Raw genomic sequence first — 17,814 nt, 5'->3', positions numbered from 1 at the left:
CATCTGCTCAAATCCCACCCGGCAGAGGGGTAAATGGGACCGAGCACTTCAGTCGAGCAGACCTGGGCCAGACTCCTGGCTGTCTGGCTTTTCCAAGCTGTGTGATCTAGATCAGGTTACTTAACTTCTCTGAGTCTCGTTTTCTCATTTGTAAAATGAGTTGATGATAGCACCCACAGGGTAGAAGTGAGAATTAAGTTATGTGTATATAAAGGGCCAGGCATATAATATGTGTGCAGTGAATATTAGTATCTTTCTGTTTCCTCGACTAGCCTTGGAAATGGGTAAGGGTGCGTCAGAGTAGATCAGGGAAGGCTATTGCATTGGCGACTCCAGTGAGCCGGGAGGGGGTGAGTCAGAGGGGAAGGGTATCAGAGACATGTGAATGGATAAATTGACAGGAGTTGCTGACTGTACAGGAAAAAAATCGAATGTCATGTCTTTGTGGGCGGGGCTTCCCAGTGGGCATCGAGGGTGCAGCACTTAGGTGAGGTAAGAATTTGGAACAGCCTACACATGAGTGATATGGCTGAAAGTATGAGGTTAGCTGAGGTCTCAAGGGGCCAGTGAGAGAGGAGCAGAGAGAGCCCAGGGCTAAGAACCAAGGCTGGGAAGCACCTGCTATTGGGGGTAAGAGGAGGCAGAGACAATGAAGGAAGCAGTGAACGAATGGTCTCTCACCTCCCTCCCAAGCACGTTCCATCCCTGTGGTCTCCTCTCTCAGGGTCCTGGCAGCTTTATGTCGGGAGGTGTCCAGGGCAGCGAGAGTTCAGGAGGGTGATACTGGATTGGGGGCAGGTGAACTGGGGGAAACTCAGAGGTGTGGCTGTGTACCCAGGCACCTGGAGAACTTGCCCTGCACTTGGCTATCAGAGTCGCCACCCAGGCCTCCCTGCCCCTGGTGGATTTCATCATCCAAAATGGGTGAGAACCTCCCTGCCCATCTGCCCACCTCCTCATACTCCCCCTTGTTCCTTTCTCTTCTCCGTTCCCCTTCCCCCTTCCCTCTTTTTCCCCCCTGACTTTGACCCCTTTGCCTGTCTGTTCCCCTTCCTTCCTCCCTGGCCCCCCACCCCCAGAGGTCACCTGGACACCAAGGCTGCTGACGGGAACAGTCCCCTGCACTGCGCTGCTCTCTACAATCAGCCCGACTGCCTCAAGCTGCTGCTGAAAGGGAGAGCTTCGGTTGGCACAGGTGGGGCCCCGACGCCTCCTCTACCAGACTCCCGGTTCCTTACTAACCCTCGTGTGGCACTTCCTGCCTTCTTCCCAGATGGAGAGCACTGGTAACAAGCATGGGCTTTGCAGACAGACTTGGGTCCTAATCCCAGCTTGCCTCTGACCACCTCTGTGACCTTGGGATCTGTCTGTTCATCTGTTGAACCTCAGCTTCCTCATGTGCAAAATGGGTATAATACCACAGACCAAGTAGAACTGCTAAGAAGATAAAGAGAATGTGTCTGAAAGTATTTAAGCAAATGAATATTAGCTGAGTTCAAATAATAGTGATTATAGTAGTCACTATTTACTGTTTAACATGTGCCTGGTAAGGTGCCAAGTGCTCTTGGCACAAGAGCCTCACAACAACCTCATCAGAAAGGTATGAGTATTATACTCATTTTGTAGATGAGCAAATCAAGGCCCAGAGAGGCTAAGTGACTTGCCCAAGATCACACAGCCAGGAAGTAGCAGAGCCGAGATTCAAACGCAGTCTGATTCCAGAGGCCCATCTTAACCTCTAATCTATAATGTCTTTTGACCCTGACCCCTAACTTTACCCCTCACAGTGAACGAGGCAGGAGAGACAGCTCTGGACATAGCCAGGAAGAAGCAGCACAAGGAGTGTGAGGAGCTGGTGAGGTCTAGGAAAGGAGGGGAAGCCCCTGACCCTTCCTCTTTCTCTGCTGAGCCCCTGACCCTCTGAACTGCCAAGGCTTTGTTTTTGGCAGCTGGAGAAGGCCCAGGCGGGGACTCTCGCCTTCCCTCTGCACGTGGACTACTCCTGGGGACTCTCCACAGAGCCTGGCTCCGACAGTGACGAGGAGGAAGAAGAGAAGGTGGGTCCTCCCCCCATCTCTCGGGCCTTCGTGAGAGAGCAGATGGAAAGAGCCAGATCGGACCTGCTGTGGGGAGGGGCAGGGCTGAACTGGAGGAACCACACCATCCTTTCTCCCATACCTTTGCCCCTGCAGCGCTGCCCTCTGAAGCCCCCAGCCCAGACCCGCTGGGCCAGTGGGAGGGTCGACCTCAGCAACAAGACGTACGAGGCCATCGCCACCCTGGGACCAGCTGCCCCTCAGAGCGAGAGTGAGGCCTGCCCCCCGCCCTTGCCGGTCAAAAACCCTTCTCGGACCATGGTCCAAGGGCGTGTGGGGCATACCAGTGGAGGTATGACTGGCTGCCCAGGAAAATGCTCATCATACCATTCACTGTCACCAGCGCATTGAGTTAAGGGTGCGTGTGTGAGCTCATATCACCCTCACAGTCTCTCGTCAGGCAGAGGTCATCACGTCCCCCTTACAGGTAAAGGGGCAGAGATGTGGAGTAGCATCCCCCAAATCCCACAGCTAATACGTCCCCGATGTGGGATTCAAACCCAGGTCTGTCTTATTCCAAATTCTTCAATGCTTTCCTTAAATAAAAAGAGAGAGAAGCATTTATTGACCATCCACTGTGTCTCCAGTATTTGGGGAGCTACTGAGACACAGTCTAGTGGGGGAGATAGAAGCTGGAATGCAGTTCATTACAATAATAGACACAATGGTATAGAACGTAAATCCCCGCCCCCCCCCACCCCCCACAAAGAATGTAAATCTCAAGACGACAGGAGTGTTCCGTTGACTAGTATTTCTCCTGCGCCTAGCACAGCACCTGGCTCTTCTCAAGAACTGTTTGTTGAAAGAACGAACAGCCTTGTTCTGGGAGCTCAGGGGAGGGAGGCAGCGTGTCCTGTTGGGACTGGGGAGTGGTTGAGGAAGGCATCCTGTCTGGGTAGCATCTGCGTTGAGCCTGGGGAATGAGCAGAAGAGTCCAGACTGAGGGGCAGGAGGGGTAGAAGCCAAAACTGCATCAGTGTGGCCTGGCCATCATAGCAAATGAGACTGGGCATGGGGGGGAGGAGCTGAAGGGGACCACCGGGGAGGTGGGTGGCATCCGGGAGTGGGGACAGCCATAGATCCTTGAGGCCAAGGACTGCTTTGAATTGAGAACAGAGTAAGTGATAAAGAAAGGCTTTATCATTTCTGATTCTAGATCGTTCTGAAGTCCCCAGCCTGAGCTTAGAGCCTTCTGGGGCCCCTGAGAGCCTGGGCAGTCCAGCCTCCACCCCTTCCAGCCTCACAAGCCCTGGGGAAGCTGGAGGTCCCAGCCAAACCCCCCCACCGAGCTCTGAGGAGGGCCTCTGGGAGCCCCTGGGCCCCTCCCGCCCCAGCCTGACATCTGGAACCACCCCCACGGAGATGTATCCCCCGGTCAAGTTCAGGTGAGGGCCCCGCTGGGCAAGTCTCCCCCATCCCTCTGCACATCATGTATTTCCCCACCTGTCAGTGGTGCCTACCTAAGGCCTGGGATACCTCCCTGCTCTGAGGCCCATGACTGACACAGAATGCTAGCCCTTGAGTGGAGGGTGAGTGGGCCCCCTGCCCCTCACACACCTGCTCCTGAGTCTGGGAAGGAGCCTGAGACCCAGACTGCTGGAGGCCAAGTGAAGGCTTAGTCCCTCCTGTCTAGAGGCCGGAGTCTAGAGGCTCTCAGTGGGATCTCTGCTGTGTTCCCACCTCCAGCGCAGGATCCAGTCCTCCCTTCCCTGGAAACAAGCCCTTTCAGTTTGCAGTCTGGGGGGTAGGTACGGGGAAATCTCCAGAGCCCTCGGGAGTCAGTTCTAAGCCTGGGGGCCTCGAGGGGTTCTCTACCCACCTGCTTAGGCCCCAGCCTATACCTGAGCTCTTTTCCCCCACACAAAGGGGCTCTCAGTGTGAGGTCACATTGGCCTTTCCCTGCCTTCCAGCTCCGAGAGCACCCGCTCCTACCGGCGGGGTGGGCCGGAGCCTGGAAGACTGTCCCTCAGCCAGACAGCCTCTGTGCAGAAGGAACACGCTGGTATGAGCTCTGGGACCATGGTTTGAGGGGCGGTGGCAGGACACGTGGGAGGCCAAGGGGGTCAACGGGAGGTGGTTGGGGTGGGGGACCTCTCCCCATGACTGGGGTACATATGAGAGCAGGTGGCCGCAGTTTGGTCAGTGCCTGCCCTTCCCACCACAGCCCAGGACACATGCAGCTGGGGAGAGCCCAGGCCTTGAGGGATGGCAGAGGTGGTGATGCCCAAGCCCTGGCTTCTCTCCGGGGAGGCTGAGCGAACCCCTGTCACCCAGGCTGGAGGCTCAGAGAAGGTCTCACCTCCCTGCAGATGAGGCAGGATTAGGGTGGCTGTGTACCAGTCTTTAGTGTGCCCGACTGTCCCCTTGTAGGAATCTGCTGAGACTGCCAACTCCCAGGCACAGAGGCATGTGACAGGGACCAGGCAAGGGCTCTCATCCTTAATCCGACTTCTCTCTGCTGGATCACGAAGCCTCTCACAGCTACCCATAGTTAGTTGAGGAACTGGGAGTGGGCACAGGACAGAGCCAGTTGGGCTGAGAATAAAACTGCTTGTTCCTTGTTCCCCTGGGGATTCCTCAGGGGTGGTCGTGGGTGTCAGTGCTGGGAGCGGGAGGCAGCAGGGGCAGGAACCGGGTCTCTCTGAGGAATTGCCACCCTCACTGTATCAAAGTCAGGCACCAGACACAAATCTGTGTCCACAACCAGGTATCTGTCACCCAGCATTTAGCCGATACTTGTCGTTGAAACATGCATGCTAAGAAGAGGCCAGGCTTCAGAGTGTGGAGGCCTTGGAAAAGTGGCTTCACTTCTTTAAGCCTCAGTTTCATTGTCTGTTAAATGGGGATAATTTCATCTATCCATGACAGGACGGTGGTGAAACTGAGTGAGATAAACAGCTGGTATATAATAAAAGTACTTAGATGGGGCGCCTGGGCGACTCAGTTGGTTAAGTGTCCAACTTCAGCAAAGGTCATGATCTTGCGGTTCATGAGTTCGAGCCCTGCGTCAGGCTCTGTGCTGATACTCAGAGCCCGGAGCCTGCCTAGGATTCTGTGTCTCCCTCTGCCCCTGCCGCTGCCCCACTTGCACGCTCTCTCGCTCTCTGTCTCTCAAAAATAAATAAACATTAAAAATTTTTAAAAATATATAGGTACTTAGAAACTATCAATTTTCATTCTTCTATCCCCAGGTTGGCTTCACTGAAGGAGAGGGCTCAAGAAGGGGGGTTCTCCTGGAAACTCTGCGCAGCTTTTGCAAGACTAGCTCCTTGCTGGCCTTTGCATGCCTGAACTACCCCTATGTTTGGGCCCCAATGTTCAGAGCTAGGACTTGAACCCGCAAGACTGGGGAACTGAGGCGTCCATTCCCTTGGGTCTTGCTGTCTCTGTCCCTTGTGCCTCCGTGGCTGGCCTTCCTCCCTGCCGTGGACCCATACCCCTTGCCCAGGACACTGGGCCCTTCCATGTTAGGGCTAATGGTGGCTCCTTCCCCTCTATCCCACCACTGCCCAGAGGCCAGGGAGCCAGAGGGCTGGGTCTGAGATTCTTGAGCTACTCTCCATCTTGAGAATTCTCAGTCTCTCATCAGACCAGAACTCTGCTTCTTCTATCAGTCTGGGGGTTCCGTAAGAGTAAGACTGGCCTACCCTCATGCTTCATGTCCAGACCAGGGATTCTGCCAGACAAAGGGCTGCCTTCTTGGACATTCATTAGTCTAGGACTCCTTTCCTGAGTTTCTCTCTATGTCCAGATGTCACACAAGTAAGACAAGGGTCTTGCAGATGTGGTCCCTTGCTAGGAAGCTGGTCCCCAAGGCTGGGCTTGGGAATGGGCAGGGCTAGATCCCAGGGGATGGTCCTCGGCCCAGGGGCAGACAGTCGGCTGGCTTACACCGATGAGACCCTGCAGTTGTCTATAGCTTGTGTGCCTTCTGCTTGGCCAGTGCTCATGCTGAACTGGCTGTTAAGTAAATACTCTGAAGAGTACTCCTTTCAAGGGACAGCGCAGCCTTCCCGGGCACCTCTGTTATATTCCCCAGCCAGGAGGTAGACTAGGAGTAACCCCCATTTGCCTACTCTCCTTGATTTAGCAGGAAGAAAAGGAATGGTCGGAGATGATCGATCTTCACTTCTCTCCTTTTTCTTCGGTCAACTCAGGAGCCTTCCAGTCTTGGGGGAGGAAAGAGCTAAGAAAGGAGGAAGGAAAATAATAGGAAGGGAGAGCAGGAAATAAAGTTTCTCCTTCCCCTTGCCAGAAATTCCACCATGACTTTCAGCCCCATGTTAGAAAACAGGTACACTTAAGCCATCATCAATCTCTAACAGCTTTATGGGCACTGGGCATGAGGCCCTGGCAAGGATGGGCCAGGCCAAACAGAAGAGGCTGGAGGGTGCCAATGGCCAACGAAGCAGTCTGGCCCAGGAGGCTGAACTGTTTACCCTGGATGGAGACCTGACTGGTCTGGGATCCCACAGGAACAGGGTTGTCTTCTGAGCCTCCAGTGTCTGGTTTTGTTCATCTCAGACTTGTTATTTCACTCATCTCTAATAAAAGATTTTTGTTTTATTAAATTCCGGTGGTTTCATTTATGTGATCTGAAGAGCATTAGGGAAGGGGGTGGGAATTCTAGGGCCTGGAACTCTTTCTCTGGACCTGCTAAGGGAGCTGGCCCTGGTGTAGAACAGGGATGATTTTGCCCCAAGGGACGTTTGGCAATGCAGAGGCTTTTTTTTTTTTTTTTTTGACTGTTCCCAACTGGAAGGCGCTGCTGGCATCTAGTGGCTAGAGGTCAGAGATACTGGTCACCATCCTGCAATATACAGGTCAGCCCCACAACAATGCATTATCCCATCCAGAATGCTAGTGGTGCCCAGGTTAAGAAACACTTGTGCAGAGAAAGCCTGTTGGACGGGGAGTCAGGAGACTCGTAGTTGAGGTCTGCCACAGCCCTTGTCTCAATCTGACCTTCCCTGAGACAAAAGCTTTGGGGACCAATAGTTTATTGTAAGGTGACCCTAGGAAACATAATAAGGAAGTAGGGAGTAGAACCGTAGGTCAAATGCAGTAGAAGTTGTATTAATGAGGGGCTACCACCGGGAACAACTAGGACTTATCTTGGGGACTGTATTGATTAGAACATATCTTCAGGCGCCTGGCTGGCTCGATCAGTGGAGTGTGTGACTCTTGATCTCAGGGCCGAGAGTTCGAGGCCCGTGTTGGGCATAGAGATTCCTTAAAAAGTAAATAAATATATAAGAACATGTCTTCAAGTTGTCCCACTGAAAGTGAAAAAATTGGTGTGTTCACCACCAAGTCTGGTCTCTCACTGGTTGCGGGGTCCTTCCTGGGGGGTGTCCATTCCCAAGCCTGCTCTGAACCCTCATTCAGGGCACGTGGGAAAGTGTTGGATGTGCGTCCAGGAATTGCCTGCTGCGACCTCCAAGTGAGGATAGGTAGACAGAGGGAATATGGTGGGTACTGACAGTGTCTAATATGGCTGAGCAGTGCAACCCTGGGCTCCTCTAAGCCTCAGGCTTCCCACCCATACAATGAAAAGGTTGCACTTGATGTTTTCTTAGGGTCCTTTGAGTCCCGATGATGTAGGAATCTTGGCTTCTTTTGATGTCATACAACTCAGGGTGGGAACTGTGTGGAAGTTTGAGGAAAATCAAATGTTGTTTTTAGAAAGGCAATCCTGGGGCGCCTGGGTGGCGCAGTTGGTTAAGCGTCCGACTTCAGCCAGGTCACGATCTCGTGGTCCGTGAGTTCGAGCCCCGCGTCAGGCTCTGGGCTGATGGCTCGGAGCCTGGAGCCTGTTTCCGATTCTGTGTCTCCCTCTCTCTCTGCCCCTCCCCCGTTCATGCTCTGTCTCTCTCTGTCCCAAAAATAAATAAAAAACGTTGAAAAAAAAAGTTTTAAAAAGGCAATCCTGGGGCGCCTGGGTGGCTCAGTCCGTTAAGCGTCAGACTTGGGCTCAGGTCATGACCTCGCGGTTCATGAGGTCAAGCCCTGCATAGGGCTCTGTGCTGGCTCTCTGCTGTCATCACGGAACCCGCTTCCGATCCTCTGTCTGCCCTTCTGCTTGTTCTCTCTCTCGATAAATAAATAAACTTAAAAAAAAAAAAAGGGTAATCCTAAATAACTAGATGGCTGTCCCTTCAACCCAGAGGTTGGTTGAGAATTGGCCAAGAGACTGTCCCACATACCAAACTGATAAAAGTCTAACCTCAAAGTGGTCCACATTGCTAATGTAGTCAGACCCCACCCACCTCTGGCTTCCTGCCCCGTTTGCCCCCACCCTACCTCTGTGCTACAGCCCCAGCAATTTTTCAGTTCCTCCAACCCTGACATGCCAAGCACACCCCCATCGCTAAGCTTTGCACGTTCAGAACTCCAGGAGGACTGTTTTGTTCCTCTCTGGATGCTCAGGGCTAGAACTGCCTGGCACATAGCAGGTGCTCAATAAATACACGTTGAATGAATGAATGTCTCTCCATCTCTTACACAAACACTCCCTTCCTCCTCCCCTCAACTCCCACCCTGCACTTCTGCCCAAAGTTTAAACTTCACTGCTTCAGAGCAGATGACACCTCAACTGGTGCAGGTACCCTCAAATGTGTTCTTCAAGTATCCTCCCCTTCTTCCTGACCCTCGCCCCAGTTGTGATCATATGGAATTGATTGTGTCCAAATGTGCTTAGGCTTTCTCTTGCCCATAGACTCAATCTCAAACTTGCTGGGACTAGTCTGTCTTGTTTGTTGCTTGGACACTCAAAAAGCATTTGTTGAATGAAAGAAAAACCTGCCCGTTCCTACCGAAGTCCCAGGCCACACAGCAGCAGTCAGAAGCCCATGAGTTGTGACCGAGGCTGGGTCAGGGTTCTCTAGAGTTTTCTCAAGAAAGTCTGGAGATGTCACTGAACACCCCATGCCACAGTGCCCTACTCTGTACACACTATGAACCACTTTTCATGCTTCCCTCTCAGGTCCCTTAAAGCCTCTCTCCCGCACAGGGATCACTTTGTGTCAACTAAGCTCACTAGTTTAGGACTTTTCCTGGGTCTGCTGGGGATACTTGGAAGGTCCTTCCACTGGAATCCAGATGTGTGCACAGCTGTGGGGGCACAATTCTGCTTCCTTCCCTTCACCGGAGATGACCCTTCCAGACCCAATCCCAGTAGGGAGGCAGTGGCCTGACCCTGAATAAAGGGCACCCACGCCCCTGGGTCAGGATTTCTCAAAGCCGGGTGTATCTTAAGTATCTCCCAAACCCTCGCTACTCAGAGAGCAGTCCTGGAGGCCGCTCCGCCCGTTGCGCTCCAGGGAGCTTGTTAGAAATGCAAAAACCTCACTGCAACAAACAAAATAGAAACAGAGGGCCTGGATACACGCGTGTCCCCAGGCCATGTGCACGAATGAGTGAGCAGGGGGTACAGCAGAGTTGGATTTAACGATCGTGCACGAAATATAATCCGAGGACACCAAGATGCTTGCACCTGGGCATAGGCGCGGAGCTAGGTCCCGCTTTGAGCTGCGATTGTGCACCGACGCGGGAGCCAGGACTCCTCCTAGAGCGCCCGGGGCACCCTCAGGCGCCCTCCGCGCCGCGACTGCCTCCTGGGTCCGGGGACCACGGCCTCCCCACTTGCCAGAGAGCACTCCTTCCCAAATCTCCCTTCGGCAGAAGGGCCCAGGTGGCGGGCGCTCTCTCGAAGCCTCGTCCCTCTCCGCAGGCCAGGCCCGCCGGCGCGGGCAAACTTTGCCCGGGCGAGTCCTTGAAGTCTATATTTAGTGCACGTCACCCCTCCCCCTGCGGTCGAGAGGCGGGCGGGCCGAGAGGGGTGTGGGGGAGAGCCCCGCCCCCGCAGGCGTGTGTGTTGTGTGGGTTTGGGGCCCCGCGCGGTTGCGCGCGCCCTCGGCCTTTGCGCCTCCCGCAGCCCCGGGCGCCCCTCGCCCCGCCGGGCGTCGTGCGCCAGCATGGGCCAGGAAGAGGAGCTGCTGAGGATCGCCAGAAAGCTGGAGAAGATGGTGGCCAGGAAGAACACGGTGAGGCTGCAGAGTTTGGGCCACAGCCCCCGCCCCCAGGAGGCGCGGCGCGTGCGAGCCTGGTGTCCCGGGGGCGCGTGTTGGCTGCGCGCCCGGGAGGCGCGTGCGGGACTCGAGGGAGGCGCGGCTGACGCAGGGCTCAGCGCCCCTTGGGGACTGCTGGGGACCCCAGGGTGGGTGTGTGCACGGCCCAGGGAGCTGGGCAGGATCTTGCGGGACCGCAAAGACGAGACTTGTGCATGCCCCTCTGGACAAGTGGGGTTCGGGGGCGCTGGGTAGCTTCTGCAGGGCCCGGGAAAGCGAGCGAAGAGACCAGGACCTGGAAAAGGACTTTCAGAGTCCGGGGACTCACGGCGGGCGGCGTGTGCAAAGCCAGGGGAGCGGCGGCGACAGCGGGGCGGGGGAGAAAGGGGAACGGGGGAGGGAGGATGGTTTACAAAATCCTGGATGGCCCGAGAAGGGGCAAAGAAACTTGAGCTGATGTGGGGTGCTGAGCCGCCTCTATCCCTCACCCCGGTAGCGGATCTGGAGGAGAGCAGTAAGGGACCTCCGATCCCACAACCTCACAGCTTGGGGCGCCAGGAGCGGTTCTATTTGCAACTTTCCCTTAACTTGGCCGCAGGGTGGGGCCCCGGGCAGGCGGGGGCCGAACAGGTGCTGGGCAGCCGCTGTGCCCTGGGGGGGGGGGGGGGGAAGGGGGGACGGGCTGGAGGCCTGGGCTGTCGGGGCCGGGGGAGGGGGAGCCGGACCCAGAGGGGAATCAGGACTGAGGGCCCTACCTGCGGGTACCTGGACTCTCAGGCCGACTTGAAGTTAATGTTTGATCCTCTCCCTGATCTTTGCCTCAAGCTGGAGGCCACCGGGTTGCCTGGCCAGAGCAAACTTGGCCTTGGGTCTGCGAGGGTCTGGGCACACCCAGAGAGGGAAGAGAGGAGAGGGTAGCCCATGGGACTGTCCCCCCACCTCACCCTGTACCAGGGCCCTCCCAGTCCCATCTTCCATAGCCAGGTGCTGGAACAGGACCTGCCTTTCCAGCCCATTCTAGATGTGACTCTAGGAGCTTGGGGGAAGGGATGGACCTAAGAGAAGTTTTAGAGCAGGGAAGATGGAAGAGTCCCATGGAGCGTCAAGCTACCCTGGTGTAGACAATGAGTTGGTGTCCATACAAAGGCCAGAGTTACCAGTTTCCTCATCTGTAAGAAAGATATGAGATTATCTGTCTCCTGGGCAGGAGTGCCTCTGCTGGCAGTGGTGAGGGTGGAGAGATGTAAAACCTCCTGGAGTACTTGAACTAGTGCTGGGTAAGAGTTAGAGAATGACGCCTGCTTTTGCACAGCCAGGACGGACACAGAAACCTGCCGGAACCCCCTCACCCACACATTCCCAGCCTCCACCCGCCCCCCCCATGCCGGGATCCTCCAAAACCAGTGCAACTGAGCCTCAAGTCAGAGGGCACTTTCCCAACTGGGGGTGACGGAGCTCAGCCCGAGTCTTCTGAGCTCAATTCCACATCACAGTCCTGTCCCTTGCTGACTCCAGACTTGAGCCATGAGATTCTGGGCTCCGGGGCGGGGTGGGGGAGGCCGGGACACCTGAGGAAAGGCAGTTTTGGGGAGTAGAGCTCTGGCTGAGGAGGAAGCCAACCTGCCCTGAGTTCCCTCTCGCTCCTTCTATGGACCTATGCTCACCACTCTTGCTTCCCTCTCTGGGCCTCGATTCCCTCTTCTGTGAAATGGGAAGAGGAAACTGTGTCCCTGGGGGATGGATTCCTGAGGAAGTACCCAGAGCTGTCTCCCGGAAAGAGGCAAGCCTGGCCACAGGGTCTCTGTAGCACAGAGCTCGTCTGCAGCCACGTCTGCGCCTGGGCTCTTGGCAGCATCTGGGTGGGCACAGAGCTCTGGGCCTGTGGCCGACGGAGGTGGAGACTGCTCTGGGAGCAAAAGTGGGCCCGCCCAGCAGTGGTTAGGGAGAGGAGGACACACTTCCTGTAAGAAGACGGATCCTCCACGTTGCAGCTCAGGCCTGGGGTTCACTGCCAATTACTGAAGTCCCAGCAACTTTCTCAGGGCTTTTGTCAGACGCTGTGCGTGTGCACCAACTGGAGCAGCTTCAGACATACACCAAACAGTCACAGCTACGCATAGACATAATTACACGCAACAAACATAGCCACACACACGCACAGCCACACACAGCAATAGCTAGACAAGCATCTATACACATAACTGCATGTGAGTCGCGGCACTGGTACTGACATGATAGATACACGGACCCGTATGTTTACAGAAAGACACGCACGCGTGCACAGCACAGCTACCCCCATACTTGCAAAGTTACGGACTTAGCAAACAGCCACAGTTTCACACCACAGGCATCTCCCACAGAGACAAACAGACACACGGTGCTTCGAGCTGCATTTACACAGCTCCACACACGGACTAAAGATACTGCTGGCTGCACGTCCCATCCCTGTACACAGACAGACACCCAAGTCAGCTCTTGCACACGGCTTCGCAAGCCCGGCTGCACTGAGGCTCCTGGCTATTCTCCAACAGGACCCAGTTGTACAGCGTGACATTCAGAGATGCACACCCCATGGTGAGCTGGAATCCGCTTAATGTCCATTGTTGATTTTTTCAGGAATTTTGCAAGCTGGTTGTTAAATACGGCCATTATTTTATTTTATTTTTTTAGTTGACTAGCGTTGATGCGCATTGCCACTTTGGTTTCAGGTGTACAACATAGTGATTCATCAACTCTATACGCTATGCTGTGCTTACCACGGGTGTGGCTACCTACCATCTGTCACCATACAAATGCTGTTAAAATACCATTGACTAGGGGCACCTGGTGGCTTAGGCGTCAGGCACCTTAGGCAAAGGTGATCCAACTTTGGCTCACGTCATGATCTCACTGCTCGTGAGTTTGAGCCCCACGTCGGGCTCTGTGCTGATAGCTTGGAGCCTGGAGCCTGCTTCAGATTCTGTCTTTGTCTCTGTCTCTCTGTCTCTGCCCCTCCCCTGCTCATGCTCTGTCTCTCTCTCTCTCTCAAATAGAAAATAAAACATAAAAAAATTTAAAAATACCATTGACTATGTTCCCTGTGTAGAGCCATTATTTTAAAAATTAAATGATATGCTTCCAATTAAATAAATCGTATTAAAAACAAAGGACATTTAAAAATTAAAAAAATAAAAACAAAGGTAATACACACTCCAAAGTCATCACTTCTAATTATTTTACTACATTTCACTAATTATTTTACTACATTTCACTCTCCATGGTCTAGAGGTTCTGTTATATCAATATGGTGGAAATCCTAGTATAACGGCATGATAGTGTACATTTCTTCCCAGTGCCTCCTTTTAGTTCAGTGACAGCATATTGGTAACTTGAAATTGACCTACAAATCAGGCGGGTTTTTTTTTTTTTTTTTCCTTTGAGAGCTGGGTGTTGAATGTTGACCAACATGGCACCACACTTACGTTGATATTCCATAACTACACACGTCTAGACAGCTTTTCGTCCATACCTACACAGGTTAGAGCTGAAAGGCCTGAGTTTGAATCCCAGCTCGATGCCTTGTAACTTTGGGCAAATTATTTAATCTCCCTGTTTCTTGGGTGGCTCCTCTGTGAAAATGGGGTAATAATTCAGTAAGAATGAGAGTAGTAACAGTACCTACCTCGCAGGGCCAGTGTGAGAGTTAAAGGAACTAATGCAGGTGAGATACTTGGAGCGGTGCCCAGCACAGAGCAAGCCTTTCATTGGTGGTCCATGCCTGCAGGGTTACACGCAGGCGTGCACATCCACAGGTCACGCCTCCAGAAACATACTGCTAACCCACGTTCCAAGGGAGGCTGAGGGCTGACAGAGGGCACCCCTTGGGATGTGGTCCTGGCAAGGAAGCCTGGCAGGGCGGGCGTTGGCTGCTGGAACCACACAGTGAGACCAGGGCAAGGGGCATACAGGACACAGTCAGCTGGTGCTCCCCAGGGAACCCATCTCAGGCCAGGGGGCGGGGCTGGCCTCTAGGAAGGGGGTGCAGGAAAGAGAAGGCTGAAATGGGGCATGGGTGGCCCAGGGCCTGGCAGCCAGCAGATTTTCAGATCTGAGGCTCCTTTCCTCCTGTCACCCCCTCCCTTCCCACCTTCCGCTCTCTGCTTTATTCATTCACTCAGGAAACACTGGGCTGTGTGCTAAACCCTGACGTTTCAGAGATTAAAACAGTCCTCCTTACCCAAGAGAAATGAAATGAGAGCGTATGTCCACACAAGGACTTGTACATGAATGTTCCTGGCAGCTTTATTTGTGGTAGGCCCAACTGGAGGCTAGCCCAAGTCCCATCAACAGGTGGATGGATGGCGGAGCCTGGCTGACTCAGTCGAAGGAGTGTGCGATTCTTGATCTCAGGGCTGTGAGTTCGAGCCCCATGTTGGGTGTAGAGATCACTTAGATAAATAAACTTTAAAAAATCGTTTTAAGTTAAAACAAACAGGTGAATGGATAAGCAAATTGTGGTGCGTCTCTCTACAATGGAAAACAACTCAGTAATAAAAAGAACTATCGATCTACACAGCAACGTGGGTAAATCTCAGTTACCCTGAGTGGAGGAAGCCAGATGGGAAGGCCCATTGCAGTACTCTTTATATGAAATTCTTTAAAATGCAAGTGCTTCTAGGTGACAGAAAACAGAATCATGGTGGCCTGGGCCTGGGTTGGGGTACAGGGAGGGTAGGTTACAAGGGGGCACAAGGAAACTGGGGGGTGATGGTTATGTTCTTATCTTGATTGTGGTGGTGGTTCCCTGGGCATACACAAACGGCAAACGTGCGGTTCGTTGCATGTCACTTACACCTCAATAAAGCTGTAAAAAAAAAAAAAAAAAAAAAAAAAAAAGCCATGGCCCTCACTGTACAGAAGCTCCCAGTTAGGAAGCGGGAGGATGAGGAGGCAGACACAGAAGCAGTAACAAGTAGCCACAAAGTGATTAATCTTAGAGGCGAGATGGGCATGCATGGCCAGTAGGAGGAACAGCAGAACGAGTGGCAGGGGTCAGGGTGAGCGCTTAGGGCTGGGCCCCATTCCGAAGGGCGAGAGGCCAGCTGGGTGGTGGGAGGTGACGTTAGAGAGCTGGTCTGGGGCAGAATCTTTTGCCTCTGTCTCTCTGTCTCTTTCTGTCCCTTGCCTGGCCTTCAGCCACTTGTCTCCCTATATCCTGTTGCTGGGGCAATCTCCCCCTACCTCCTGCACCCCTCTTTCCCACCGACACCACACAATGTCAGAAAGGGGCCCGGCGCAGAACCTATGTCCTCCGTCCTCACCTTGTGGCCTCCCACAGGAAGGGGCCCTCGACCTTCTGAAGAAGCTGAACAGCTGTCAGATGTCCATCCAGCTACTCCAGGTGGGGCGGGGGTGGGAAGCCTCCGGGGCAGTGCCTGGGGATGGGGAAGTAAAAGACGGGGCGGGGGGAAGACCTCCAAGGTGGAGTCTGGGAGGAATTTCTAAGGAGAGGACCAGGGGCAGCGGAGGTCTTGAGCTCTGAGGGTGGAGACTCTGGCATTTAGATGGGGGCAGGGCACCTTTCACGCAGAGGGGGTCCTCTGGGTCTGTGAGAAAGATCGGTTTGCTTTCCTTGAATACCCCAATTCCTCAGGCCCTGGGGCTGTGGGATCCAAGGGGCCAGTGATGCAGGGAGAAGGAAAAGTCACCCAGTTTTAGATCCTCCCCGTGTCACCCCCACAGCCCCCAAGCATTACCAGAAGCTCTTGGCCCTGAAAAAAATCAACACAGATCCAAGCTGTAGTAGCCAGAGCTGTGTCTTAAGTTGAAGCTTAAACTCAAAGACACCAGGAGGTGGAAATGGTGAGGGGTCATCAGCAGCAGCCCAAACCACCACCGCCGCAGCTTTTCACCGAAGCTGCAGTCATCCGTCAGTGCACAGGGCTGGTCCTTGGGCACCGGACCTCACGGAGGGCCACAGGTCAGGGCCTCAGGTACAGGACCAGGGCTGTGACCTCAGCCACGGGTTAGGGCTGAGGCCCCGGAGAGGCTGGGGCTGGGGCTGGGGAAAGAGGGTGCGGAGCCAGGGCAGGACTTGCCAGCTAGGGCAGCCCATCCTGTGTGTCCGTGCCAAGACCAGCCCCTGACCCTCTCGCTTTGCAGACAACCAGGATTGGAGTCGCCGTTAACGGGGTCCGCAAGCACTGCTCAGACAAGGAGGTGGTGTCTTTGGCCAAAGTCCTCATCAAAAACTGGAAGCGGCTGCTGGGTGAGAGGGGACAAGTTTGACTCTGGCTGTGTTTTGCTCCCAGTCCCTGGGAGGGGACCATGCCTGGCGTATAGCAGGCACTCTATGTTTGTTGAATGACTTGACAAATGACAGGTGACCTTGTAAGTGGGGAATGCCCGTGTTTGTCTACACAAATGCAACATTTGTAGACGTGTGAGTTTTTGTGTACATGTGCCTATCTGTGTATGTATTTCTGTGTGCTTGGGTGTGGATGTATACAGCACATATCTACATACACACATTTGTGTGCAGACCTCTTTCTGTCTCACTGTGTGAGCGTGGATTTGCACACAGATGGAATGTGGTATAAATGTATTCTTGCGTGTGTGCATGTGTGTTGGAGGCATGAGCGACTGTTCCTGTCCCTGCCCTTTGCTCCTCCCTCCCCCAAATCCCGCGGGGATCTGCTGAGGCAGAGGTGACTTTGAGAACAATGTCGTGCTTTCATTTCCAGACTCCCCTGGAACCCCCAAAGGAGAAAAAAGAGAGGAGAGAGACAAAGCGAAGAAAAAAAAAGGGCTTAACTGTTCTGATTGGAAGCCAGAGGCAGGCCTTTCTCCACCAAGGAAAAAACGGGAAGATCCCAAAGACAGGTATTTTTTCCTGGGGTGGAGAGAAGGGGGCCGGCATGTGTCACGTTCTCTGCCAGCATCTCTGTGTATATAACTCATTTAATCCTCACGCTCCTGGGAGGTGGCTGTTGTTCTCATCTCCTGCAGTGCCCCTCCGTGGGTCTTGTTTGGCTCGATCAGACAGACTCAGAAGACCCAAACGGGCCATCCCTGGCACTGGCCTCACCTAGAGGGCTGCAGGGGCAGGAGACGCAGTGTGCCAGCAGGGTCGGCCCAGGCGTTTCTCGTCTACTAGGGAACCAACCACACAGTGTCCAGACCTAGACTCGCCTCCCCAGGTACAGGGTGATGACGCACACCACAATGTTGGGGGGTCTTTGTTAGAAGACAAAGCTGCCAGGATCCCAGCAAGGGCAATGACCAGCTCCAAGATTCACCGTACTTGGGGCAGCCCAAAAGCTATGCTTTTCTACCTATTATTTATATTTCATTCAGAGCCCTTCCTGTCTAGATGCCACTTACCAACCAGGGCTCACTTGCTAGAAACAGTGTTGCCTAGAAACACAGCTGCCATCCCACCCTTGTCAGAGTTCCAGGGAAATGGGGCTAGGAGCTTACTTAACCATAGAGAAAGAAAGGTGTTTTGTTGGCTCTTTGTTCAACATTTCCATCTCGGGACAAGGAAGCTGAAGGTTGGGGAGCAGAGACTTCCCCAAGTTCACACAGCTGTTATGTGGCTCAGTGGGAGTCCGGTCTTTGTCAGACCTCCCCAGACCTCTGCTGAGAGGAATAGCTGTTTTTCTCCACTC

The 17,814-nt window shown here is 53.9% G+C and overlaps 2 protein-coding genes across 3 annotated transcripts in view; both read left to right on the top strand.

Moving 5' to 3' along the window:
• Positions 1–6,667, top strand: part of ASAP3 (ArfGAP with SH3 domain, ankyrin repeat and PH domain 3) — a 49,069-nt gene extending 42,402 nt beyond the window's left edge. The window contains 10 exon segments of the mRNA XM_027060109.2: positions 839–924; positions 1,080–1,195; positions 1,788–1,855; positions 1,950–2,057; positions 2,193–2,388; positions 3,253–3,481; positions 4,007–4,037; positions 4,039–4,098; positions 5,288–5,315; positions 5,318–6,667. Coding sequence (XP_026915910.1) covers positions 839–924; positions 1,080–1,195; positions 1,788–1,855; positions 1,950–2,057; positions 2,193–2,388; positions 3,253–3,481; positions 4,007–4,037; positions 4,039–4,098; positions 5,288–5,315; positions 5,318–5,361 — 966 coding nt within the window. The 3' untranslated portion in view covers positions 5,362–6,667.
• A 3,273-nt stretch (positions 6,668–9,940) lies between these two features.
• TCEA3 (transcription elongation factor A3) overlaps positions 9,941–17,814 on the top strand; it is a 37,332-nt gene continuing 29,458 nt past the window's right edge. Inside the window, exons 1-4 of one of the 2 annotated variants that reach the window (XM_053208791.1) lie at positions 9,942–10,141; positions 15,483–15,545; positions 16,307–16,412; positions 16,888–17,026. In XM_053208791.1, the coding sequence (XP_053064766.1) occupies positions 10,073–10,141; positions 15,483–15,545; positions 16,307–16,412; positions 16,888–17,026 (377 nt within the window). In that variant the 5' untranslated portion in view covers positions 9,942–10,072. Of the gene's footprint in view, positions 10,142–15,482; positions 15,546–16,306; positions 16,413–16,887; positions 17,027–17,814 lie in introns of both variants that reach the window. The other variant, XM_053208796.1, reaches the window with a different exon arrangement.

Source organism: Acinonyx jubatus, chromosome C1 (assembly GCF_027475565.1).
Source record: "Acinonyx jubatus isolate Ajub_Pintada_27869175 chromosome C1, VMU_Ajub_asm_v1.0, whole genome shotgun sequence".
Classification (NCBI taxonomy): domain Eukaryota; kingdom Metazoa; phylum Chordata; class Mammalia; order Carnivora; family Felidae; genus Acinonyx; species Acinonyx jubatus.
The sequence above is the reverse complement of the archived record's forward strand: the minus strand, read 5'-3'. Positions and strand labels throughout refer to the sequence as shown.